The 26,840-nt window shown below is 36.9% G+C and overlaps 1 protein-coding gene across 1 annotated transcript in view; it reads left to right on the top strand.

The window, feature by feature from the left end:
• The window catches only part of LOC121416266 (TP53-binding protein 1-like), a 41,314-nt gene extending 22,283 nt beyond the window's left edge, over positions 1–19,031 (top strand). Inside the window, exons 16-30 of the mRNA XM_041609783.1 lie at positions 390–979; positions 1,294–1,688; positions 2,483–2,617; positions 3,215–4,262; positions 4,881–5,070; positions 6,149–6,276; positions 6,636–6,717; positions 7,250–7,347; positions 8,054–8,281; positions 9,038–9,316; positions 10,975–11,069; positions 13,474–13,596; positions 15,030–15,100; positions 15,467–15,615; positions 17,504–19,031. Of these exons, the coding sequence (XP_041465717.1) occupies positions 390–979; positions 1,294–1,688; positions 2,483–2,617; positions 3,215–4,262; positions 4,881–5,070; positions 6,149–6,276; positions 6,636–6,717; positions 7,250–7,347; positions 8,054–8,281; positions 9,038–9,316; positions 10,975–11,069; positions 13,474–13,596; positions 15,030–15,100; positions 15,467–15,615; positions 17,504–17,694 (3,802 nt within the window). The 3' untranslated portion in view covers positions 17,695–19,031. The remainder of the gene's footprint in view (positions 1–389; positions 980–1,293; positions 1,689–2,482; positions 2,618–3,214; positions 4,263–4,880; positions 5,071–6,148; positions 6,277–6,635; positions 6,718–7,249; positions 7,348–8,053; positions 8,282–9,037; positions 9,317–10,974; positions 11,070–13,473; positions 13,597–15,029; positions 15,101–15,466; positions 15,616–17,503) is intronic.
• The last annotated feature ends 7,809 nt before the right edge of the window (positions 19,032–26,840 follow it).

Genomic DNA, 26,840 nt, shown 5'->3' on the forward strand with positions numbered 1-26,840 from the left:
AGGTTTTTAGCTCTTATAAAAAAAAAATAGTAACAAAGAAAGAGTTTAGCCTGTCATCTACTGCTTGACAGGCAGTAACTGGACCATGAAGCCTATTTTGGTCTATGTTTTTGTTTTGATGAACTAAACAATACATTGGCTCTCTTGATTTGTCTTTATTCTGCCATAAATAAGATATGCCGGTAGAGTCTTTACTTTTCCTAAGAAAGTTCAGTTGAGGTAAAACTGGTTTTCATCCAGTAACAGTAAATGGGAATTGCCTGTCCAATTTGTTCCTGAAATTTGAGTGGGGAATATCTGAATCACACTAAACAATTGGGAACTTGAATATCTTTGACTTTACAAATGTTCTTCTGACTGATAAAGTTCATCATCCACTTGACTTGCAGAGATCCTTTCTCATTATCGAAACCCAAAACCAAATTGATTCTTGGAAAGAAGAGGAACCAGCAGAGCCTAACCGCACAAGACGATCAGCCTCGGGTCACAAGAGAAGAGGCCAGAAAGGAGGAAGAGATGGGTGTCGAGATCGAGCACGCTGATGAGGGTAAAACTTTTGATGTTGCAATGGACGATGATGATGATGACCCTGCAACGATTCCACTGGAATACCATCCTGTTGATGAGGACCCAAAGGAGGATTGTCCTGATGTGGAGGTGGTGGAGGAATCAAGGATCTTGAAGACGAAGCAAGAGGAAACCCAGCGGTATGGAGGTAATGATGAACAGGAAGCTGATGTTGAGATGGATATTGATGCAGAGGAAGAGAAAATTGATGAAGATGTTGTTGAAGATAGAATGCAAGAAGGTGCATCTCCCAAGGAGCATCAGGTTGTTATTTCTCAGGAGAGAAGAAGAAGAGATCCTTATGAGTTCACAGAGTCACAGTCTAACAAGACTCCCACACCAATGAAGACCTGGGCTAGGAAAGACGACACTGTGCCAAAGGAGAAGCTTCCTTCAAGAAATCTTGAGGAACGTAAGTTATTTCAATCACGTCAAGTTTCATCAATACATATTGATTTGCTCAAACAAACACAGATAATCCATGAATATTGTTTGCCACAGTAGAATTACATTGAATTTCGTCCTTCTACTTCATTTCATGATAATGTGCAAGTGGACCATTGTAGAACCAGCCTTTAACATAAAACATTGAATGTTCTGTTGGTATCAACAGCGAAGCTATCTTATTGTGTTTCATAAAGTCAGGCATACATCTGGCATTTCTCTATCTCTTTGTCTCTATTTGTCTGCCATCCCCTCTCTCTCTTTCCATTTCCCAAACACCAGTATCATCTACCAAACAAGCAAGTGAGCAGCCATCAACTAGTGCAGTAACCCCAAAGAGTAAGAAAACTCCAAGGGGCAGTCGTCAGACCCGAAGTGCCAAGCGGAAGAGACCACAAGACCTCGCAGAGACTACGGAAGAAGAAAGAGAAAATGAAAACTCTAGACTAAATAGGACCGGGACATCCCCAAGGAAGGCAAGTTCTACTGTCCGTAAGGCCCCTAGGAAGAGAGGAAAAGCCCAGGAGAGACAAGTAAACATTCCACAAATGGCTGAGGGTCCACCTGAGAAACCTCCAAACGTCAGAGCACCGTCCATGACAGAGAGAGTAGTTCAGGATACGATGGCTCCAGAACAAAGACCACAGGCTAGCCCAGCTTCTCTGGAACTCATACAGGCAAGCCTTTTTAATCATGCTATTACAAAAGTACTAAATTATAACTTCAGAAGTTACAACAAAATTAGATTTAGATTATATTTGTTTATTTCCGTTCAATAAAATAAAATATAATTGAAGTAACAATGCATATTCAAAATAATATAGATATTTCACTGACATTTGATAAATAACCCGACTTGCCAAGAAAAGCAATGCTTGTATAAACGGCAAGTCCCTAAACTTAGTTTCAATACTAATTAGCAAAACTCTATACAATAATTGAGACAGACGGAGATTAGCTTAAAACAGGTAACCTACAAAATATAAAAATAAAGCGAATAAGTGACTTCAGAAATGAGAGAAAGTAATTTAAATGATAATTACCATGATAATAATAATGATAGATTTAAAATGGTAATTATAAAATTATAACAAGAGGAGAAAAAAGAGGCAAAGGAAAGAAGGAGGGAGAGAAGGGTGGTGTAAGTAAAACTGAAAATGAAAAGAGGAACATGGTAGGTCCAAGTCGTTAGGCACTGTCGTGTCATGATTTGGAATATATGTAATATTTGACAAATTTATTGATAGATAAAGGTTAAACTTAAATGCTTTTAGTTAGCTTGACTTGTTGGTATGGAGTATTAACAAATTAGCATCTTTTTAAGTTTGTGTCTGAAAACATTAATGCTTGGAGATTCTTTGAAGTTTTTGGGCAGGAAATTACAATACACTGATCCAAAAAGTTAATACAGTGTACTAGATAATACCAGAAGAGAGCTGACATATATATTCATTGTTATTCTTTATTGTAGATTCCAGGTCACTCCCCTCCTGCAAGACAACTTATACCTTGGAAGATTGTTCGCTATAAGAAAGTTAATATCACTCAACGGATCAAGGAAGTGATTGAAAATGGTGAATTGATAGAGAGTACTATCCTTGATCAGGTACACATTTATTCTCATTTTATTTTTTTTTAAGAAACATATATACATTGTAAATACATTCGTAACCAAAAGAACAGAAAGCTCAGAATAAGTTACATTTTGTTATGATCACCCAAAGAAGTTTCATTTGACTATGGAATTGACCTTAGGTGACCTTAAGTGTATATGTTTTCATCATTTGATCTGAAAATGTCTTTTGGGAATTTTTTTTTTCGTATGATTTACCAGTTATGCCTTGTATCTCTATTTTGAAGAAATTTTTTGTAATCACATAATATAATATGATCATCATTTTTCTGGAAATTTAAAGATATAGCATTTTTGGTACAAAAAATAATATTGATAATGATTATTATTGTTGTCGTTTTTGTTGTTGCTTTCGCTGTTTTGATTATTTTATGCTTTAATTATAATCATTGAGCTTAAAATTGTGTTTCTACTCCACCGTTGTACTAGGTCCATTATTTGATTTAGGAAATACCATTTCACAATATAGGGAGTGTGCTCTTGTTCTTTGTTGATTTGTAAATGATTTGTTCTGGCAAGAAAGGCATAAGAGAGTTTGGTCGTAATCATTTTATTTCTCCAAAATTACAGGTTGTGAATGAAGAAATAGTTGAAAAGCTAGAGCAAGAATTCAGGACCCCATCACCTACTCATTCTTCCAAAACAAGTTCTGTAACCTCTGGTTCCCTGGCTGATATCAGCTCTTTTGGTTCCAGGACGTCTTCTAGCGTTGCGGGAAGCCTCCAGAAGACATCCAGCAATCTCAGCATTGGCATACAGAAAAGCATCAGTCTGTCAAGTATCTCTGAAAGAAACAGTTCTCTGGACAAGACCATCAGTCTTCCAGGATCTGAGAAGACATCACCTAATGTTTCGGGTCATGAGCATTCTGCATCTGGAAGGCAATTGACATCTCCTGGTGGGGTTGTCCAACAAGCATTTCCTGCCAGAGGTATAAGACAGTCACCCACGGACAATGGACGGAGGTCTCTTTCAGGTGGGGCTGAGCATCTACCGGGCATCACGGAAGAGTCTAGCAAGACTGGTCAAGCTAGGTCACCCGATGTAAGTCCATCTGCCTTGATGCTTTCTAATAGGAAACGAGGTAAGAGGGTGTCTTCCAAGGGCACTAGCAGTTCTTCAGTCACTCCATCTGATGCAGAAGTCAGGATGGTATCTGATGAAAAAGATTGCGAGTTTGCAAAGCCTAAGAGAACCCCTAGTAGAAGGTCAGTGCCTAGGACTCCAGAACAAGCTGATCAAAGCACGCATGAACAATCTTCAAAAGCCCAAATACATTCATCTCCTACTTTGAATGTCAGTGAGGGTTGGAATGTTGAAGAAGTCAAGCAATCCTCAGAGGAATCGGAAGGAATACCTTGTGCACAACCAAGGAAAGAATTGGAAAGGATTTCTAGCGATGAAAAGAGTGATGGAGATGTTGGGAAACTATTGCAAATAGAGACTACCACTGCTACTTCCACGACAGGAGAAAGTTTTGAAGACAAAGTGGATGAACCCGGTCCATCCAATCGTGATGTGACATCTACCAGACCAGCCAGGGGAAAGAGGAGAGGGAAGACACAGAAAACTGCTCCCATCAAGCAGTCTTTGGATGATACTATTGTTGTACAAGATGGTGAGTATAATCATGCACTAATTCATTCTCATAACAGCCATAAATGAGAGAGAAAGAGAACAAAATAGAAGAAGATATCAAAAGGTATGGAAAATGTTCACATGTCATTCTCAAGAACATGTAAGGAACTGCATTGCAAATTAAAATTTGTGAAATCACTTCAAGAATTTGTGTTCAAGTGGTCTTTGAGTATATTACATCATCTGCACTTGCAGCATAGGATTCTACACTCATGTGTGTTACTTGCAATGATTAGTAATAAATGATGGATATGGGTTCATTCTTGAGTAATTTGGGGTGACTAATTTCATATTAAATTTCCTAAAATCTGTCACAAACATTTTCAACAAATTTCAAACTTCTACTACAGCAGAATAACAGATTTTCTAAAGACCTGTTCAATCCCCCCTCCAAAAAAAAATCTAATCAAATTTGTGTAAAACTCAGAGATTGAATGTAATTGTGAAGGTACATGTACCTGTTAATTGAAAGTTGTGCAATATAAATTTGTCCCTGGTATAAGAAATAATATCTCCCTCCTCAAAGAGCCCAAATACAGAAAAAAAACCTTCTAAAAACACTTAATATCTACTGTATCTTCTCAATCTCCTTATAAAGAGGAAGAAGGTCAGATGGATGCAATCCTGACCGAGCCTCCCCTGGAGTCTAGGCAGCGGGTCAGTACATCAAGTGATCCTACTACGGATTCAGCACAAGCTTTTCTCGTACCTGGTGTTAGAGTCTTTACTCGTTGGTTGGATGGTTTCTATTACCCGGGTATCATCAAATCAGAAGAAAAAAATAGCAGGTGAATACTTTATTTTTTTTCAGTGATAATCCCTAATGTTGCTTATGTTATGTGATGAGAAGACATATTTCACATTCAATATTATAATCAATACATAATCAATACTTCTACAGGAAGTATACCAGCTCCAGCTTTCATTAGAAAGCATTACTTATTCTTCTTCCAGCTAAACTTCTGACGCACACACATTTTATGGGTTTCTTATTCACTACATTTCATGTTCTCCCTAAAAGGTCAACTCACCCAATTCAGAGTAAAGATTTGACGCACAGATTGTTTTGGTCAAGCGTCCGAGGTTGACCAACACCTGTTTGGTTGTAAAGAGTCTTAAGCAGACCAATATAAAAGGGGTTCACTTCTGAACCCAAATCAGATTACTTTAGAGATTACTCCAGCATACAGACAGATTGCAGATTGGAGTTTACATGTAGATTTGAGAATGGTTTAGACAGCTACAGAAGAGTTTATATTCTATACTGCAGAATTTGTATTATCTTCATCTTCAGAGTATAGTCACCATCAGACTTACTCATGTATTTATCATCATTATCAAGTTACCGTTTTTAATAAATATTGCATCGATTCGTCTCATTTTAATTCTGATTGAAAATAAAAGAGCATTAGATCCAACCCCAACACAACACTTATGTGTTGAACATTCAGGTAGTGATGCCATTCCTGGATCAGCCTAGCATACCATCATATACAGTGCATAAAAGATGAAACTTACATAAAACTAATATTTTCATATGCCTTGGGCACAATATTGATAACAACAAAAAAAGGTATTTGTAATTTGTACAAAGTGCAGATTAAGTTGTTTCTCTATTCACTTAAAAATTGACACGATTATATGAATTATTATAATTTTGAAAATAAGAATAAACTGATTTTATATTAAAATTATATTTATAGATATTTTTTATTTACAACTTATTCTTGTGAAATGTTTTATTTCTTGTTCACATGCAATGTGTATGATGTTTACATTTTGTTGTAACAAAAGCATCTTGTTGACAAAAAGTTTTGTTGTAATTTTGTTAATCGAGCCTAACCCTGTTTGTTTATATGATTTTAGATTGAAGATAGCCTTTGATGATGGTGATATGAGAAGTGTGAATAGCAAAGATGTTATCATCAAAGATTGGTTAGCGAGGGGACAAAGTGTCATGGCTGAATTACCAGAAGATCAATATAGCTACCCAGGTTAGTAAAAAAAAATTAAAATGATATATCAATATATGTTTGTTCAAGAGTTCAAATTAAATCTTAGCTTGTTCATAACTGATGGACAACGATTTGATTACCATAGACTTCAACTACTACTACTACTACTACTACTACTACTGCTACTACTACTACAACTAATACTGCTACTACTACTACTTTTACTACTACTTTCACTACTCCTACTACTACCACCACTACTACTACTACTACTACCACTACTACTACCACTACTACTACCACTACTACTACCACTACTACTACTACTTCTACTACTACTACTGCTTCTACTACTAGTACTACTACTTCATCTTCTGCTATTTTATTCTGTTCTTCAGGAATTGTGATTGGTTATTATCGAGGTTCCACGCCCAAAGATGATGGCTATTATATCGAGACTGATGATGGAAAAACGGAAAAGTGAGCAATTTGGCAATAATTCAAGTTTCTGCGTACAAACTACATGTACCTTGTCTTTTCAAATTTTTTGTAAAAGTATAGTTCTGATTTTGATACGCTTGAAAAAATGCCCTGAAGTCTTGAAGGGGCCTAGCCTACCTTAGATTTTGAACTTACTAGGCCAGACTGGGAGAAAGAGAGAATTATAATTTGAAAAGTCTGCAACAAAATCATAGATAGGTACCTTTTTTATTGTTCCTTTAAGTGCTTCCGCCTTTGAGAGCAACTGGGCCAAAGTCAGGATATTGCCTTCAATTCTAAATAAATGTAGCATAATGAATAACCAAAGCCTGTTTTGACCATCCCTACAAAAAAAAGTGTAAGGTAACTGGCAAGCAAGCAAGCCATTTGATATATTGACCTTGTTCCCCAAATGAAATTAAAATGCATTGCCTGAAGTTGAATTGAATTGTAAATTAAAATTGAAATTGTGTTTGGATGTGAATCTGATTTGAACTTGAAATATAAATTGAATTGATTTGAATTGATTCAGGTTTCCTAGAGAGAAGGTGATCTTGTCTAAGGATCAAGCAAATCTCTTGTTGACTTCCTGTCCAAGCAGCAGTTCAGGAATCTCAGACATCACACTTGGTAAGTCTTCTTCAATAATATAACTTCTGAAGGTTTCCATGGCGATGAAGAATACTCATTCTCCTGAGGACGACAAGAACACACTTGTCAAAACATCGAGATTGGGTAGTCCTTTTCAGGACCAACGCTTGCCCAAGAAAGATACATGGTGTACCGTGAAACCTATTACGCTAATTCTTCTTGAACCTTTCCTTTGTGTGCTCCTTGTCTCCAGCAAATCTTCTGCAAGAACTTCTCTTGTAATCTACTCATGTACATTATGGCTTGTCTTCATCTTCCATTGTAGCACAGTTTAGCACCTACATATATGATATACCACAACATAAGATTTATTTTTAACATGGGCTCACCATTAACTGTGAGTCTACTTCATATTCATGTGTAACAACATGTTTACTCGGGTTTTCTCCGATTGTTTGCTCCAATTACTAAAATACTATGTATTATGTTACAATGATGTTGATTGTAAATAAATATATCTGTGAAATATGTTATATAACTTAATTCAATAAAATTTCAAAGTTATGTAATCTTCATGGAGTGAAATTTGAGAGGTCCAGAGAAGATGATTTTATGAGGCAGATAATTAAAAAAATCACAAATTGATATAAACTTTACAAATCCTGTGAGTAAATTTGTCAGTAAATTTCTTCAGAAGGTAATTGGTGACATCTTTCCATGGTTATGATATTGTATCTGAATGCAGAAAACTTGGTGGATGGTCCTAGACATCGAAGCAGACTTCGAGCTCCTGATGGTGATGTTGTCGTGAGAACACCTAGTAAAGTAGTTGGTCGAACTCCAAAGCGTCTTCCATCCCCTGCTATCACTCGGTCAGGAGGAAAAAGAAAAGCTGATGACAAACAATCAATAGAGGGCGCTGCCTCACCAAAAAAGAAAGCCAAACAGCTAGCTACAAGGCTGCTTACAACAGGTAACCATGATTCATTGTTTCTCATTTGATAGCTATGTTGACCATGCAGAGGTCAAAGTTTTCTGAATAACAAAATAAACAAAAACCAATGGCAAATGCAATGAAAATATTAAGTGCATACGAACCAGCAGCCCTAATAGCCTCACATTCAGTCCTCAATACTTCAATCTGGCCAAGCTCATTAGCCACAATGTGGCATTCTGAGTAGTAAAGTCTTGTAATATAGGCCCGATGGAATTATAACACTAATCTAGTATGCAATACATTCATATCATGAGGTATGTTACTAATCCTCTCAAATACAAGTTTCCCTACACAAGTCAAATTATCGGCTTATTTATTCTCTGTCTTATAAAAAGTTATCTCAAATGGTATAGATTAAGACTAGATATTTATAACACACAACCAATGAGAGACAATACACAATATTGGTCAGTTTCATTCCCCTTTAAATCCAATAAAATTCAAGTCTATTTCTACATTCTAGTAAAAAAAAAATGACAAGCTAGAATTACAATTTCAGTTCAGTACACATGATAGTAGTGGTATAAAGCTAATACAAAAGCGAAATGTTTCTTTAGTACTGGAAGATACAAAAAATCCTCATTAATTTACTCTTGTTGAAATTATTATAATAAAACAATTAAAGTATTTGGCATATCCCAATTCTGTATTATGGAGTGATTAAGATTTATCTATGATGCAATATTATAATCATAAAATCCAATACCTTGATTTTCTTGCCCTCTGTCACAGTTGTATCCAGTCCAGATATCAGTAAGCAAGGGATTGGAGTTCGTCGATCACCTCGTAAGCAGACCCCCTCCACATCAACGACCAGCAGCCCGGCAAAGAGCCTCACTTCAGCCGCTGCTAAGGGTAGTACTCCTTCCACCCCAAGGACCATGGAGATGGTATTAGGTCCGATGCCAAACAACAAGACATTATTCAAGGGCATGGCTTTTTTATTGACCCAGGGAGAGGTCAAGAAAAGGTCAAAGGTTGATACAAGTACCAGTGACAGCGAGGGTGATGGTAAGTTATCTATCCTTTTCAGGCCATAATAACTAGATTGAATATCACAATCGCAATTACAGTCTTGAATTGCATGCATGTCACATCTTTGTCAGTATCTTTTTAAAGGTTCTTGTAACTATCGTACTGGATACTTTCCTTAGAGAGTCAATAAAGGGGAAGTTCACCCTGAAAAAAACTTTGTTGTAAAAATAGCAGAAAAATTAGTAAAAAATATTGGTGAAGGTTTGAGGAAAATCCGTTGGAAAGTAAGAAAGTTATTAGAGTTCAAAGTTTTGGATTTGTGACGTCATAAACGAGCAGCTGCTCCATGTGTTATGTAATATAAAATGCATGAATTTCAAATTTTTTATGGTTCCTGATGACTTAATTTTGTTTTCTATTCATGATCGGGTGTGAAATGATTTGTCTATTGATATATAAAAGAGAGAGTCAAAAGGGGCCTAAGCTTTCGATCCTAGCAGAATCTTCGTCGGAGGCAAAAATAAAAGATACAGTGAAAACCATTTTCAATTTTCTGAGAAAATGACATTTCTTTGATTTTTTACCATTCGCTATGTATGAATGCTGCTCGCATATGACGTCACAAATCAAATAATTGAAATTCTAATAATTTTTTAATTATTTGATGAATTTTTCTCAAATTTTTTCTCCTTTGGAAGTGCATAGAGACATTATTCATAATTGTGATAAGCGCTATGCAAGAACTGTTTATTATTATTACTATCATTATTAGTAATCATGATTATCATACACATTTCACGAGCGCAAAGTGCGAGCTGAAGATATAAGAAATTTGTATTCGATTTTTTTATATGCAGACCTTGTGATCACTGATTTGTTGCCATTTTTCAAAATAAAATGCTACCCCCTGCCTAATAAAGCACTAATGAAGCCATTATTAATCCACTGCTGAGGGTACTCAACAGATAAGCCATTTTGTAGTTCTTTTGAAAACAGCTACAAACTCGCAAAATAAGAAGCAATAGGATACAGAGCCTGAAATATTAAAGGTCATGACCCTGTAACTTTTGACCCTCACCAGTATAAAAGTACGGTTTGTTTGATTTGAAGAACATGTCATCTTATTGACTAGATACAATCCAGAGGTGTCTTTGTATTGATTCAGCTTCCTTAACATGAATGATGTTTCAACATCAGTGTGTTAGCTCAGTTGGTATAGAGTGTCTGCCTCACAACTTGGTGGTGGGGAGTTCAAACCTGGCCGGGTTAGACAAAATAAAGACCTTAATAGATGGGAATTGCTGCTACCTGTTGCTTGCAATAATTTAATTGATAAAGCAACGTCGGTCCACTGCTGCTCAGTGGCTGCTAGACCCACAATCAATAGGGCAAAATGATTTTTTTTTTAGGATGTCTACATTGTATTTCTTATTTCTATTTCAAACAATAGTCAGAAAATCATCATCTATAAACAACTTCGAATCAAAGGCAAAAAAAGGCAAAAAAGGCATCTATTTCATTATAAATATCATGCATTTTAGGAGTCTTACATAGCACAGAAGAATATCTACTTTTGTATAAAATAGTTTCTACACTCAATAAATCTATATATTATTATTATTATGATCATTATTACTATCACAAGATATGGATTGTCATGCCTTTCACATTTTAAACATGTCTTTGTTTTTCAGATGATCCTGATGATGTTCCCTTTAATAAAGATTATTCCAGAAGACAGATAGAAGCAGGAGGAGGAGTTGTCTTTAAAGACATTGAAAAATCACAGGTAAGATGATTGCATGGATCATTGCTGACCCCAACCTTTAAGTACCAACATGCTTGATATGTCATTAAAGGTAAATGCTAGTTTTGGTAACGATATCAAAATGAGTTCGTACAGAATCCAATGAAATGACCACTAAAGTGTCTGTTTGTATACCGGTAAATAAAACATATGTGTCAAAGGTTTCTGGAAGAAATTGTGTAATTGCTGAGAAATCAGCAAATAAGCACAGGATTCGGGTAGAGCGTCGGGCCCGACATTCGAAGCAATAATTATACACTGTCCCACGTGCACTTATCTGTGTTGGGGATCTTCAGTCTGAACATTTTTCAGCATAGATTTCAAGATTTCATAAAGGTCAGTTAATGTTACTGTACCAGATCTAGATCCTCGGTGATATACTGACAATTAAGCCTTATTTTACAGACTTTCTCATGAAATCAGTGTTTACTGCAACTATTGGAATTTCTCTTTAAGAATAGGTGGCATGACATTTGCTCATGCAATATTTGCTCCTGTCTTGGTATCTTAGAGGGCATAGGGATAGTTAGGTTGATAATAAGAGTTTTTGGTTTATAATAATGTAAAGATAATGATTAGGGTTTATTTAGTATGGGAGGTTATGTTTTATGTATGGCTTTATGTTCAGATTTTCCATCAGAGCAATTGTTGCCTGAGAAAATGGAACCTTAGAAAAAATCAGATAAATGCTATTTGTTCAACTGATCTATGCACTGTTCATATTGCCCTTCATTAATCAGTAGAATATAACAATTGTAAATGTCTTTAGATTTCTCTCAATTGATTTCATTGAATGAAATTAAACCACAAAAAGGAATAAAATGTGTCGTCCATGTGGCCATGTATATAAACAGTGTAGTGATATTTTATATACTGCATGCAAATAGGAATTACTTTGTACCGTAAGTCGCACTAGACTCCTTTTGAAACCACTCAGGTATTGTTTATTTTGACTTAGTATTATAAACTTGTAAATAAGAAATAATTTATACATCATAATTCTGATTTCATTGTATAGTTTTATTATTGCTGTCTCATTTTAATCACAAAAATTGGCATTTGCATTTATTTTCCCTTTTTTTTGGGGGGGGGAACTTTCATTTTAGTTCAATTATCTATCAATTAATTTTCATATATTAACATATCTCATTTGATTTTTTGCTTTATAATTTGGAGGGAGAAAATATAGTACTGTTATGATAATCATGCAAGTATTGTTTATTTTTGTCTCACCTGCGAAGCAGAGTGAGACTATAGGCGCCGCTTTTCGACGGCGGCGGCGTCAACATCAAATCTTAACCTGAGGTTAAGTTTTTGAAATGACGTCATAACTTAGAAAGTATATGGACCTAGTTAATGAAACTTGGCCATAAGGTTAATCAAGTATTACTGAACATCCTATTAGAGTTTCATGTCACATGACCAAGGTCAAAGGTCATTTAGGGTCAATGAACTTAGACCATGTTGGAGGAATCAACATCGAAATCTTAACCTGAGGTTAAGTTTTTGAAATGTCATCATAACTTAGAAAATATATGGACCTAGTTCATGAAACTTGGACATAAGGTTAATCAAGTATCACTGAACATCCTGCATGAGTTTCACGTCACATGACCAAGGTCAAAGATCATTTAGGGTCAATGAACTTTGGCCAAATTGGGGATATCTGTTGAATTCCCATCATAACTTCGAAAGTTTATGGATCTGATTCATGAAACTTGGATATAATAGTATTCAAGCATCACTGAACATTTTGTGCAAGTTTCGGGTCTCATGATTAAGGTCAAAGGTCATTTAGGGTCAATGAACTTTGGCCGAATCGGGGGTATCTGTTGAATTACCATCATAACTTTGAAAGTTTATTGGTCTAGTTCATTAAACTTGGACATTAGAGTAATCAAGTATCACTGACCATCCTGTGCGCGTTTCAGGTCACATGACCAAGGTCAAAGGTCAATGAACTTTGGCCGAATTGGGTGTATCTGTTGAATTACCATCATAACTTTGAAAGTTTATGGATCTGATTCATGAAACTTGTACATGGGAGTAATCAAGTATCACTGAACATCCTGTTTGAGTTTCAGGTCACGTGATCAAGGTCAAAGGTCATGTAAGGTCAATGAACTTTGGCCATGTTGGGGCTTTTTGTTTGAATAACCATCATATCTCTGTAAGTTTATTGGTCTAGTTCATAAAAAGTGGACATAAGAGTAACCATGTATCACTGAACATCTTATGCGAGTTAGAGTAGTATTCAAAGTCAGCACTGCTGCTATATTGAACCGCGTGATGCAGGTGAGACGGCCAGAGGCATTCCACTTGTTGTTCCTTGAATTGGCATCTGTCTATCAAGCTCTCATATATATTTATTTTTATTTTTTCACAGAGAACAGAGTTCAAGCTGTTTGTGATAGCTAATACCTACTGTCGAACAATGAAGTATATGTATGCTCTGGCTGCTAACATTCCATGTATCTCAAACCTATGGATCAGAGATTGCTCAAGGATGGTAAGAAATAGGGCTGAAAGGGATAACAAGATTCTAGGGTCAAGCAAGAGCACTCAAAGTATTTTAAGTTTTAAATGTGATTTTATGCCTGGTTTTGAGGAAGCCGGATTTACATTGCAGCCACAGAATTTATCCTTACCCTAACTCCTGTAAACACTACAGTGCAGCCTCCTCCAATCTCACACTTTTACTCTAATCCATCATTTGTTTCTTCTTCAATGTAATCTTTGAAATATTTTTAAAAATTTGTTGTTTTTTTATTTAGTCAGCTTGAGACCAAGCTGAATTTTAAGGCAAAACATGAGTAGACTTATAAAAAAATGAATATGGAAGATTCTAGCACAAATAGTCAACTTTGTTTTTGTCTCTGTGGAACGGGAGTGCCCGAATTCACTTCACCTTTGGGCCAATCTCCCTCAAACACCAATCTCCCTCAAATACCAATCTCCCTCAAATACCAATCTCCCTCAAACACCAATCTCCCTCAAACACCAATCCCCCTCAAACAACAATCTCCCTCAACACCAATCTCCCTCAAACACCAATCTCCCTCAAACACCAATCTCCCTCAAACACCAATCTCCCTCAAACACCAATCTCCCTCAAACACCAATCTCCCTCAAACACCAATCTCCCTCAAACACCAATCTCCCTCAAACACCAATCTCCCTCAAACACCAATCTCCCTCAAACACCAATCTCCCTCAAACACCAATCCCCCTCAAACACCAATCTCCCTCAAATACCAATTTCCCTCAAACACCAATCTCCCTCAACACCAATCTCCCTCAAACACCAATCTCCCTCAAACACCAATTTCCCTCAAACACCAATCTCCCTCAAACACCAATTTCCCTCAAACACCAATCCCCCTCAAACACCAATCTCCCTCAAACACCAATCTCCCTCAAACACCAATCTCCCTCAAATACCAATTTCCCTCAACACCAATCTCCATCAACACCAATCTCCCTCAAACACCAATCTCCCTAAAACACCAATCTCCCTCAAACACCAATATCCCTCAAACACCAATCTCCCTCAAACACCAATCTCCCTCAAACACCGATCCCCCTCAAACACCAATCTCCCTCAAACACCAATTTCCCTCAACACCAATCTCCCTCAACACCAATCTCCCTCAAACACCAATCTCCCTCAAACACCAATCTCCCTCAAACACCAATCTCCCTCAAACACCAATCTCCCTCAAACACCAATCTCCCTCAAATACCAGTTTCCCTCAACACCAATCTCCCTCAAACACCAATCTCCCTCAAATACCAGTTTCCCTCAACACCAATCTCCCTCAAACACAATATCACACTCGCGTAAATCTACATCATTAATGACATTACACAACGCTTAATACACAATTCAAATCAAATCTTCAAAGTGTTATTCTTGATGTGTTTATGTGATCTATGTTCTAGAATAAACTTCAGAGTCACAAAGCATACAGGTTACAAGCAGGAGAGTCTGTGGATGGTGACATCATTGAATGGTAAGTGATTAATCTCTGATGAGTGGAAATTGATGAAATACGATGATGCTGATTGATAAATCTGTTCTTAGTTGATGCCTGATTTTCAGAACGACTGATGATCTGTTCTTGGATACCCATTCTTAATCAATCATGTTGATTCTCATCAGTTAAAGTTAGGAAAAACACAATCTTTGTATTGTAATTTCTTGGCTATCAACAACCATCTGAATGCAAAATATAGTTTATTTCTAAACACTTTATAAGGGTTAGAGGAAATCCACATCCACTGATGAAAATAAAAAGCATGAGAAAGGATCACCACTCAAGCATAAAGATGCACGTAACTTTTTAACAAACGCCCAACCGTTTTGTCTGATTTTATAGGAAACCAAATCGAATGATCCTGTCTGGCTTGAAAGTATTGGTTCTATCTAGTCATTATGTATTGGAATCAACATGGCGTAGTATTCTCATGGCCGCTGGGTGTCATATTGTAGCTAGATTCCCAACCATCAATCAACTCAATAGAGGAGGTGAGACTTTTATTTCATGATATGCTTGCCAGCCGTCTTATTTAGTTTTTGTCTCGCCCACCAGAGGTGAAGGCGAGACTTAGGGATCCAAATGTCGTCCGTCCGTCACAAATCTAATGATGCATAACTCCACAACCGTATGTCACTTTTCAACCAAACTTGGATGGTAGATGGACTTGAGGGACCTGCATGTTATGCTACAGTCGGAGGTCACATGGTAAGGTCAAAGATCATTTTCAGGTCAACGTTAAAGTTTACATGCAAGACTCTCTTATGACACCTAACTCCGCAACCGTTAGTCGCTTTTCAACCAAACTTGGATAGTAGATGGACTGGGGGGACCTGCATGTTATGCTGCAGTGGGAGGTCACATGGTAAGGTCAAAGATCATTTTCAGGTCAACGTTAAAGTTTACATGCAAGACTCTCTTATGACACCTAACTCCGCAACCGTAAGTCGCTTTTCAACCAAACTTGGATGGTAAATGGACTTGGGGGACCTGCATGTTATGCTGCAGTCGGAGGTCACATGATAAGGTCAAAGGTCATTTTTAGGTCAACGTTAAAGTTATGCATGCAAGACTCCCTTACGACACCTAACTCCGCAACCGCAAGTCACTTTTCAACCAAACTTGGATGGTAGATGGACTTGGGGGACCTGCATGTTTTGCTGCAGTGGGAGGTCACATGGTAAGGTCAAAGATCATTTTCAGGTCAACATTAAAGTTTATGTGCAAGGCTCTTAGGACAAGTGTTATTCCATCCCAGTCATTTCACAATGAAGTTTTGATACAATTCTGTTGCCTGCCCTCGCAAATCACGATATTTCTGGTTATTTTCATAAGTGGGCGAGACACAAAATCGCTTTTGCCTTGTTTACTTTAAGTTTTTTTTTACAACTAAAATCGCATGGTGAATGCAGGAGAACAGGTAATACATTAAATTGCTTAGGCACATGTCACTTCAAAATGAATAAACATGTATCATTATTGTCCAGCAGAGCGAGACTATATGCAGCGATTTTCCGACAGCGGCGGCGTCAAGATTGAAATCTTAACCAAGGTTAAGTTTTTGAAATGTCATCATAACTTAGAAAGTGTGTGGACCTAGTTCATGAATCTTATAATGGTAATGATGTATCACTTAAAATCCCATCTGAGATCAGGTCACGTGACTAGGGTCAAAGGTCACTTAGAGTCAACAAACTGACCATATTGGGGTATTTGTGAAATTGGCATCATAACTTTGAAAGTTTATGGATCAAGTTCTTGAAACTTGGAGACATAAGAGCATCCATGTTTCAGGAACATGACCTAGATCAAAGGTCATTTGGGTCAATGAACTCTTGCTGTGTTGGGAATATTTGTTGAGTTGGCATCATAACTGGGAAAGTTCATGGATCTAGAGCTTACAAAACATAGACATAAGGGTAAGATTGTTTTGCACACATCTTATGTCACATGGTCATGGTCAAACATCATTTTGGGTCAATGGACATAGTATTTTATTATTATATGATTTTTCTTTTGTGAATGATTATTCAATAGCTGTTTTCAAAGTCAGCACTCGAATCGTGTAATGCAGGCAAGATTGCCAGAGGCGTTCTAATTGTTGTACAGAATTGCTGTTATACCATGGGTTTTCAAAGTAATTGTGAATATAAATGTTCAAGAGAAGTGTAGTACAAAGAAGAAGGTACCAAAGATCATCAAATGTTTATACATTCATTTTTTACAAACATTCAGTCAATGTATAAGCAATACAACTTTTAAAAATTGGAATGAAAAAGTCTAGTTCAGGCGAATTCCAATGTTGGGCATTGAGAATCGTAGCCTTGATTAACACTGTTTATACATTATCTGCATTGTTTATTTCCCATGATGCTTCAGGTGTACCGTTTGACTGTAACGTGATGGTGACTGATCCTTCTTGCCCTCGTCATATTCTACACAGAGCTCAGCAGCTAGACATGCCTGTCGTGTCAGCAGAATGGGTCATGCAATCTCTTATTAACGGTGTGAGGATGCCCTATGATTCGCATTACAAGTTTGCATGGGATTATAGAGAGAAAATCAAATAGTATTTATTCCATTTCAAACAGTATTTACTAACCTATTTTCCCACTACAGGGATCACCTGGTTCCTCTCTGCAATGACTAATGTATATGTTTATCCAACATTAATGTAAGAAAGAAGATTTTCACTTTCAGATTAACAAAGTGAATATCATGAAGTGTACTATGGTCTTTTCGTATATCAGATAAAGTCTTTGGACAGTGAACTGATTAGGTTCCCAGTTATTTTATAAAGCTAGATTCTGTGTGAATGCTAAATTAAAGGAGTTGGACAAATGCAAACTTGCTATCTGAAGGTAGGTCATGGCCTGGACTCCACAATATGCAAAACTCATATGAAGGAAGCTTTGTCTAAAATAAAATTTATTGTGTGTGAAGCTGGTCATTGCAAGTTCAGTTTAAGAGTCTGAACATCGTGTGAAAGTGGGGTCGAATGTACATGTACTAGTTGAGATAAAGGTCTTAAAGTGAAATACATTGATATGGTAGAAAGATTTTTTTTGGTCTGGTTACCATAGACTTACACCGAATAATAACGTGTGTAAGTGAGACTATTGAGATGTAAACCTTTTAGGATGACTTTGATGTGAATGTTATATGTAAACCATACTGAGATGCATGCTTAGTCTTGCCAATAAAGGACAAGTCCATTTCAACATCAAGATGATTTGGATCAATTCAAAATAATTGTACAAACATGACAGTTTATAAAGAAAAATTATTTCAAGTATTAAAGAGAATAATGAATTTTAAAAGTTACACATGGTGAGATTTCATGAGGAAATGCTGTGCCTAACTTGAAGTGGTATGCAAGAAATAATGACAACATACCGTTGAGGCTTCTTAGTAATTAATGATGTGAAATTTATCATTTTAAATCTTCATCTTTATTGATATTCCTTTTTTATGAAATAGAGAGTGTTTCATGAAGCAGCCTGTCAGTGGTTTTCACTGACTTTAGTTACGAGCCAATCAGATGCAAGGATTTTAGTAGCTTATAACATATGTCACTTAAAATCACTGACTATTTGTTTCATGAATTGCTTCCAGAGTGTTGTTGGTCTTTGCCTTTAAATAATGAATTATAGTATGTAGTATTGTCACTTATTGGATGGTTTGTTTGTATTTAATGAGAAAATAGAAATATTGATATTTTGCTGATCATGCATGGTATTTAAATGATATACATACCAAAATGAATAACCCTTCACTATGTTCAACTAAATTCAATATGAAAAATGTAGCTGAAAATATTCTATCATTCATATAGAAAATGAGTTTCATTTGAAATTATATTCAATATTTGAAGAAATTAGGTCATTCCAGTAACATTCCAAAACAAATCTACTTCATTGCTTCGAACATGGATCTGTGTCATGAAAATATTAGAATGGACTTGATGAATATGTTTCCTTGTATGTTTTTTAATTACTGTAGGAAAGAATTGATGAGATTTAATGGTAGATGATTTAATGATGTGATTAAAGTGATTTTTTTTTTGTTAATGCTGTAATCGGTTGCATGTATCCCTACATTTATCAGCACCGAGGTAGCTGAGTAGAAACAAACACTGAAAGATTGTTTTATAGATGTCTCACATATACATGCACTATACACATGTAGAGTTTTCAGTTATAATTTAAAGTAAAGCCTCTACTGTGTGTAAAACAAGACAAACAAATAACAGAAATAGGCAATTTAACACAGAAACTAATCGTGTAAAGCTCCACATTAATAACTGTAACATTAATGGTAAATTACCAGTAATAAACAAATGTCTCAATGTACAAAATCATTCTTTGAATAACAAAAAAGTACCATCACCAAAAATGATGAGAGTAATTTTGATTACCGTGACCATTCTCTCACTACCATGATTACTCTATTCCTTTGACAGTGTTTTTCACTGACAAATTTTCTCTGATGTAAGTATTTCATTAAGTCAGTTAAAATCTCTTTTAGTTTCATGAAATGATTTAAAAAAGGTTACGTGCAGAAAGGAGCTGCACTATATCACCATATTAATGTTATGAGGATATTTTTAGGTATTTTGTGTGAAATAAATGAGTTTAGAACAGACACAAAATTAGCTGCTCTGTGAAACAGAATAAAAATGTCTGACTAGGGTTAATGAAATTTGATTGGATGAATGTCATTAGAATGAAAAGATAGTTTAAAGATATGGATTTAACAAACTAATCTCCAATGCAAAAATCCCAGAGTAATATTTTCTAATGAAATTCTGAAAGTCGTCTGTGTGATGATAGCCTTATGGGCTAGTCCAGCTTTCATTACAATATATTTTTCTCTAGAGGTTTATATGTGACCGCCCAGTCAGTAACAATTAGTTAAATTTATTTAATTGATGGGGGATACTGTTATGAGGTGGTTGTTTTTTTGGAAAAGCAGATAATAAGTTTGGAACTGATAACTGAGTGAAATCCATATAAATAGTTATTCACTGTAAAGCCATTACAAGAAGAGATTCATAAAACATATTTAGTAAATTTCAAGGTCTCATTTATGTAGTTAATGCATGGCTTGTATTCTTGCTTTTGTTAAATCTTATGACCTCATTTGTTTACTTTAGGCAAAGAAACATCTCCTTGGGCCTGTTTCATAAAAGTCCTGCAACTGTTGTAACTTTGCCATTATAGCAACTACCACAGTAACAGGGCTCAGCAGCCAATCATAATCAAGGTTACCATTAATCAAGGTTGCCATGATGGCAAAGTTACAACAGTTGTAACTCTTTATGAAACAGGCCCCTTATTGACTAAAAGATTTTGTTCTTGAATTTGATTATTCTAACATGTGGTAGCAGAAATTGATGTTTAAGTTATTGAACTGGATGGTGACATTCACATTGAAATAATTCCATCAAAGTTCACCTGCTTTTCATATTTCAACATTTTTTTAGGATTTCACCCAAAACTTGTATACTCCTCTCATCCACCTCTTTCATTTTCATTTCTTTTCATTTTATTTCATTCTAATAATCCCTTTTCAAGATGAATCATCTATGTATGCAAATTTGTTGCAAATCAAAACACACTCACCCAATGGTGTGATGTAATGTTTTCTCAATTTTCTATTGCAAAATTATGCTAATATTTTTTAGGGTTTTTTCTACTTGTTTTGTATGTAGCTGTAATGGTTCTGATTTTGTGATATCTTTGATCTTCTATTTTGCCATTTGCAGCTTTTTCATTTTCTGTGAGAGTGCCAAGCTTTACCATCAAGTGCCTTCCATTATTTACTTACTTTGAATTTTTACAAGAATTTATATGCACAAAATTAAAATAATTTATGAGAGTATCCATAGTTGTCGACTATCATTTATTTTTTGCCCTCGTGTGTCCAGTATAGGTCAAGGGAGCATTTATGAATCAACTTGAGATTTTACTGAACGATATGCTAACAGCCATTCTGATGCAAGGATAGTAATAGTTTGGCTTTCTTGATCATTCAACATACTGTATGTGGCTGCTATTCTTGGGCCCGTCTTACAAAGAGTTGCGATTGATCCGATAAATCGCAATTTTGGAAAGCCAGCAAAGTCAACATACGAAATGCAGGTTTGTTAAAAAATTGTTCTAGATATGAATGTATATCAATAAAGTCATTGATTCCTTGACAATTTGGTGTGTTTTCCTTTGTTTACAAAGGACATTTTGAAAATTTCCCGTAGAAATGATGGATTTCCATAGAGTTACGATTGATTGGATCAATCGTACAACGGGCCCAGAACTCTTCCAAAGTTGTAATCTTCCCTATCTCACCTGTGTGACAAGGGGGGGGGGCATTAGCATTTCAACTATCTACTTTTGGAGATTACATCATTGGTAGTGTGCATGGGGGGGGCACTCAGTATATAATGCATAGTGGGTATGTGCCGCGGAGGGGACCCCCATTTTTACACTCAAATTTCCGTTCCAAGGCATAGCATTTTTGTCTTATTGAGAAAAAGAACAAAGAGAGCCGCTCCAAGGCATGGCATTTTCTTCTTATCGAGAAAAAAACAAGAAAGAAATCCGCTACAAAGCTTCGCATTTTTCGTTACGCCGTTCCGACCGCATTGATCTGCTACATAATGAGCTGCAATGTTGGTGAAAAGCGGTCGTAGAGCGCTTTTCGACCATCGCCTCAGCGCGAGCGCACCCGGCAGAGGCCTCGCTAGCTGCGTCATGCACTATTGCCCGTTCCATAGGGATGCATTTACGCACTCACACACTGGAGATCCGTTCCAAGGACCCCCGTTTTCACAAACATTTGTAGTTCCGAAGCCAGCCCGCGCGTTCCCGAGGACCCTCCTTTTTACAGTAAGCTCGCTCCAAGGCCCCCGTTTTTTGCCTCGCCCGCGGCACACCCCTACCACTTTTTTGGTCGAGTGCCCCCCCCCCGGGGTGTGCATGCCAATTTTTGTTGCAATTGTACAATCAACAACCAAGACTTCGGGGGGGGGGGAAATAAACCCACCCACAGACCATGCTAGCTGATTCAAAATAGCCAAGGCTAAAAAGGGAGGGTTGACCATGGATAGTCCATTATAATACAATTCTGTGTCAGTAGAGACTTAATCTATTCTCATATTCGGCACTCAATCTACAGCCACGTAGCCAGGGTTTTCAGTCATGGGTTAGATTCCTTCATTTACTTGGCTGACATATTTGACAAACAAACAAAGTCCTTCAGTTATATCTGTTGGGCATTTTGTCTCCCAAAAATGACAACTCCCCCCCCCCAAAAAAAAAAAAGATTCTCAGAGAAAATTGTTATTATTTTGTCCCTGAAAAACAGTTTTCCTTATTTTTTCTTGCTTTGGAAATTTTAAGGATTTAACCAAACCGGCTGAATCACACCCGTCCCCCCCCCTCTCTCTCTCTCTCTCTCTCTCTCTCTGGCGACGGGCTTGAACAATTAAGGAGTAAAAAGATACCTTTTTTTAATTCCCTGTTCAAATGAGAGTTAAATAACGCCATCTTACAACGTTTCCGAGTAAAACCACTTCCATCAGTACCAAAAACCCTTCGCCGGGAATTCGAGGGGGGGGGGGGTTAATTGCCAATTCGTCTACTGCCAACTCGTCCATTCTGTCCATCAACTTTTCTTCCAACAACCATTTGGCCTAATCATCGCTTAGTTTGATCACAATTTCGTCTCTGACCATTTCGTTTCATAACCAGTTGGTCTAATATTCACTTCATTTTCTTTCTTTTTGCACAAATAACACTTAGTCCAGTTAGACCAAATGGTATATAGACTAAATGGCTACTGGACAAACTTATTACACGAAATGGTGATTGGACGAAATAGCAAATACCATGTGGATAGTGAATGAACTGATGGTAGACCAAAAGATAGTAGACAAGTTGGCAAATGGACGAATTGGAAGTAACCATTTTTTTTTTTGGGGGGGGGCTACTTAGTATACATGTGTGATACGTGTGTGCCGCGGTCGAGACCCCATTTATCCTAAATTTCCATTCCAGAGCATCACTGATTTAGAAAGCCATATATAGAAATTCCTATTTTTCCTCGTTCTAGAGACCCTCTGTGGTTTTTCGTGGTTTTGCGTCTATATACACTAGCGCTAGCCGCTATATCATGCAACGTTCCGGAGATTCTTGACTTGATTTCTTGATCCTTGATTTTGACGTTGTCATTTCCAGAGCATTGCTTTCCTTACCATTCGTTGATCCAAGAGCCATTCCGGAGACCCCCCCCCCCCCCATTTTAAGACCAACATTTAGTTCCAGTGCCCCCTATTTTTAACTTTGGGTGGCACATAAAAAGGTATCCTCATGTGGACAAAAAGAGGGCTGTCATAGTGGCAGTCCCTCTTTCACTCCCTATTCCTACTCCATTATTATAAAATATTAAGGTCAAAATTTTATCTGTAGCAAAATCGGTTCTAATCAAAGCTGAATATTAGAAGAAAAAAAATACTATGATATTCCCCTATGGTATTCTTTGATAGATTTTCCCAAATATTCAAAAATTTATGTATATTTTAATTTTTCAAACTCTATCTGAATATATGAAGAGTAATTGCATATTTGGCAGCCAAGGTGGGGGGGGGGGATTAAACCTCGTACCACCCTCCCTCGTATATCCATCAAACTCCATAGTTATCAAACTCCATGGTTATACGGTCGATCATTGCAGTCGATTGAACAAAAATAGCGCCATCATATAAAATTTCGGGCAATTCTCCCCTCCCCATGTACCCTCTCCGCTCTCTCTCTCTCTCTTCCACGCTTTTTGAGATCCCTAGTGCTATCTTGTCTCCCTTGTTTATCCTTGAAGAAACCGTACTTTCCCGTACATTTCCGTGTACATACCCAGTTAAATCCGTATTCACTCCGGCAATCATATAAAAAAAATTATTTGGCATCCCGGACCACCTTAAAGACTGGAGGACTGAGATCCTTGATGATCCGTGTTGCATCCTTCAAAGTGTTAAAAGGGCTTTAGTTATTAATATCATTTTTTCATTGGAATTGAGTTTAGGGGGTAATATTTACAAAGTTGCAAGTTTGGATCATTTCATTTCTCATCTCAATTATACAATATATGAAATGATTAAACCATACAAATCAATACAAATGAATGTACCATAAAACATGGCAGTGTAGGGAACAGACCTACCAACAGTGGCATACCTAGGATTTTCCACAGGGGGGGGGGCAAATTCGTCCGCCAAAAACTTTGACAATCCAAAAAAAAGAGGTCTTCAAGCTCGTCAGGGGGGGGGCAGGAATACGTCCCTTGCACTGGTTTTGAGACTTGTCAGGAGGCAGACTGCCCCTGCCCCGCCCCCCTTGTGGGTACGCTATGTGCCTACATAGCAAGGATTGAAATTATGCAACCTAGCTATTTCGTAAAATAGTCTTTATATTTATGGAATTGTTAAAGTCGAATAGAGATCAAATAAAAAAAAGGGGGTTCAACATTGCACCCCAAATTCAACCCCGTATGCAACGTTACACCATACAAGGCAAAGGTGTTAAAATAAAACCTTTCGAATCTCGTTTGTACCACTTCTTCCACACTGCAAAAACTCTGGTGTTGATTTAACACCAACCCGGAATATATGGCCCGTATTCTGAAGTCGGGTTTAACTTAGACTCGGGTTTAAAGTTGTAGTTTAAGTATGGCGAGCCAATTGTCACATAAATCACTAACAGTAGAGATATCATACTTCAGCTCATTTGGCTCTTAAATCATTCATAATTGTCTAGGAAGTATAAAAAAATTATTGGCTTCACCATCGATGGATCAGGAAAGTAAACATAAGAAACATACAACTTAATAACAAATTTGATACGTTTGGCTTCCCATACTTAAACCACAAATTTAAACCTGAGTTTAAGTTAAACCTGACTTCAGGAATACGGGCCACTATGTCCACACCAGAGAAGTGTTAAACAACACCAGTTTCGTTATGGTCTAACATCAGATAGGTGTTTATACAACACCAATCAGTATTAAAGCAGCATTGGTTTGATTCCAAACTGGTGTCGTTTCAATACTCGCTCTAAAGCCTGTATCTGGTGTGGACATATAGATTCCGTGCTGGTGTTAAATCAACACCGGAGATTTTGCAGTGTATAACAAATATACAGCCAATGAGATTAAATGATTTCAGTAGCTTTTAACTGATATTGCAAATTTGAAATTGTAAGAAGTTTTATGAAATGAACCCCAGGAGTCTCATACATTACATCCAAACGTGAACCAATATTGACAATAGTAGATTCAGCAATATGGTTGAAAAATATAACGAGTCACAAAAAGAGATCCGAAGATGTTGATCCTGTCTTACCTGACATATGTTTTTTCCAAAAATTAAGTTTTGAATAAATTTACATATGCCGGTATTCTGTAAGTTTGATGAATTTTATAGTAGATATTTATAGCACAAGGGGGGGGGGCAATCAGAATAGGTATCAGAGCCTAGAAAATGTCTTCAAGTTTGTTGAATGATACATCTTTCCGCCTTTAGATATATCTTGATTTTGTTTTGTTTCTCTTCAAGTGCACATAATATGCTCGGGTATCAAATGAGCAGCTTGGTAAATCCAGGAAACCTGAAAGCTTGAGTGTTTATCTCATGGTGACGTGCAAACAAGTATCCGTAAGAGTTCAATGGTGAAATAGAAGTAGTGAGCTCCATACCGACCACTTGAAGTGATGTCTGCAACCTCCGACATGAATCCCAATTGAAGAAGAGAAAGCGCGGTAACAGAATTCCCGCCTTTGAAGAAGCATCCATTTCACAAGCAATGTGCCCAGTCACATGTATTAGATGTGATCACTCGCGTAAGATCGAATAATCATGAAAGATAGAGCGAGGGGGGGGGGCGGGTGGTGGAAGCGAGAGGGGGGAACTAAGGGATGGGAATTTACGTCTCATCTTGAGTATTGTTTTTTTCCGTAAAATTATACTTTTACGAATTATACGAATTTTGGGATTGAAAAGTTTTTGATTTATCGGTCATGGTGTGACCGAGGTTTCAGTCAGCTCTTATTAAAAGTTGAATTAAAGAACGTGTGCATTCCAGGATAGAGAGTGCAGTTTCATTCAGAGGGGTAATCAACCCAACATTTCTTTCCTGAGGCTGGTTACCACGACAACACAGACTGAAACCCCATCTCGGGCCAAGATGTAGTGTGATGACAACAATTAAGAAAATGGGATCAAATGAACTGCAGCTGGTTGGGTGTCGAGTGGATTCCGAACACTTTTCTTTAAAGTTCCTAATAATCGTTGGGATATTCATGTCGGAATCCCTTTTGTCACTAACAACCCAAATGTATTTTAGAAAAACCACTGATGTAATGCGATATACATTTTCACTGACTGCATGCGTTAGTGGTTTGATTATGTCCTGACCATGCAAAGAACACATTATAATATATCATATTGAGTTTAAAGGCATGATAAAAACAAGAACCTTCTTTTGACGCAAGGAGTAAATACTGTTGAATCGGGAGTTTGGAGAAATAAATGGCCAAACTCAGATTTCCAAGCTTTTTTTTGTGCTCGTTTTGCAGCTTTTCAATTCAGACCTCAGGCCAACACTTTTTAATCCTGCTCTTCTCGTGATGGCATGATCATAACACGCATGGTATCATTTTAAAGAGA

The sequence above is a fragment of the Lytechinus variegatus genome, chromosome 5 (assembly GCF_018143015.1).
Source record: "Lytechinus variegatus isolate NC3 chromosome 5, Lvar_3.0, whole genome shotgun sequence".
Lineage (NCBI taxonomy): Eukaryota > Metazoa > Echinodermata > Echinoidea > Temnopleuroida > Toxopneustidae > Lytechinus > Lytechinus variegatus.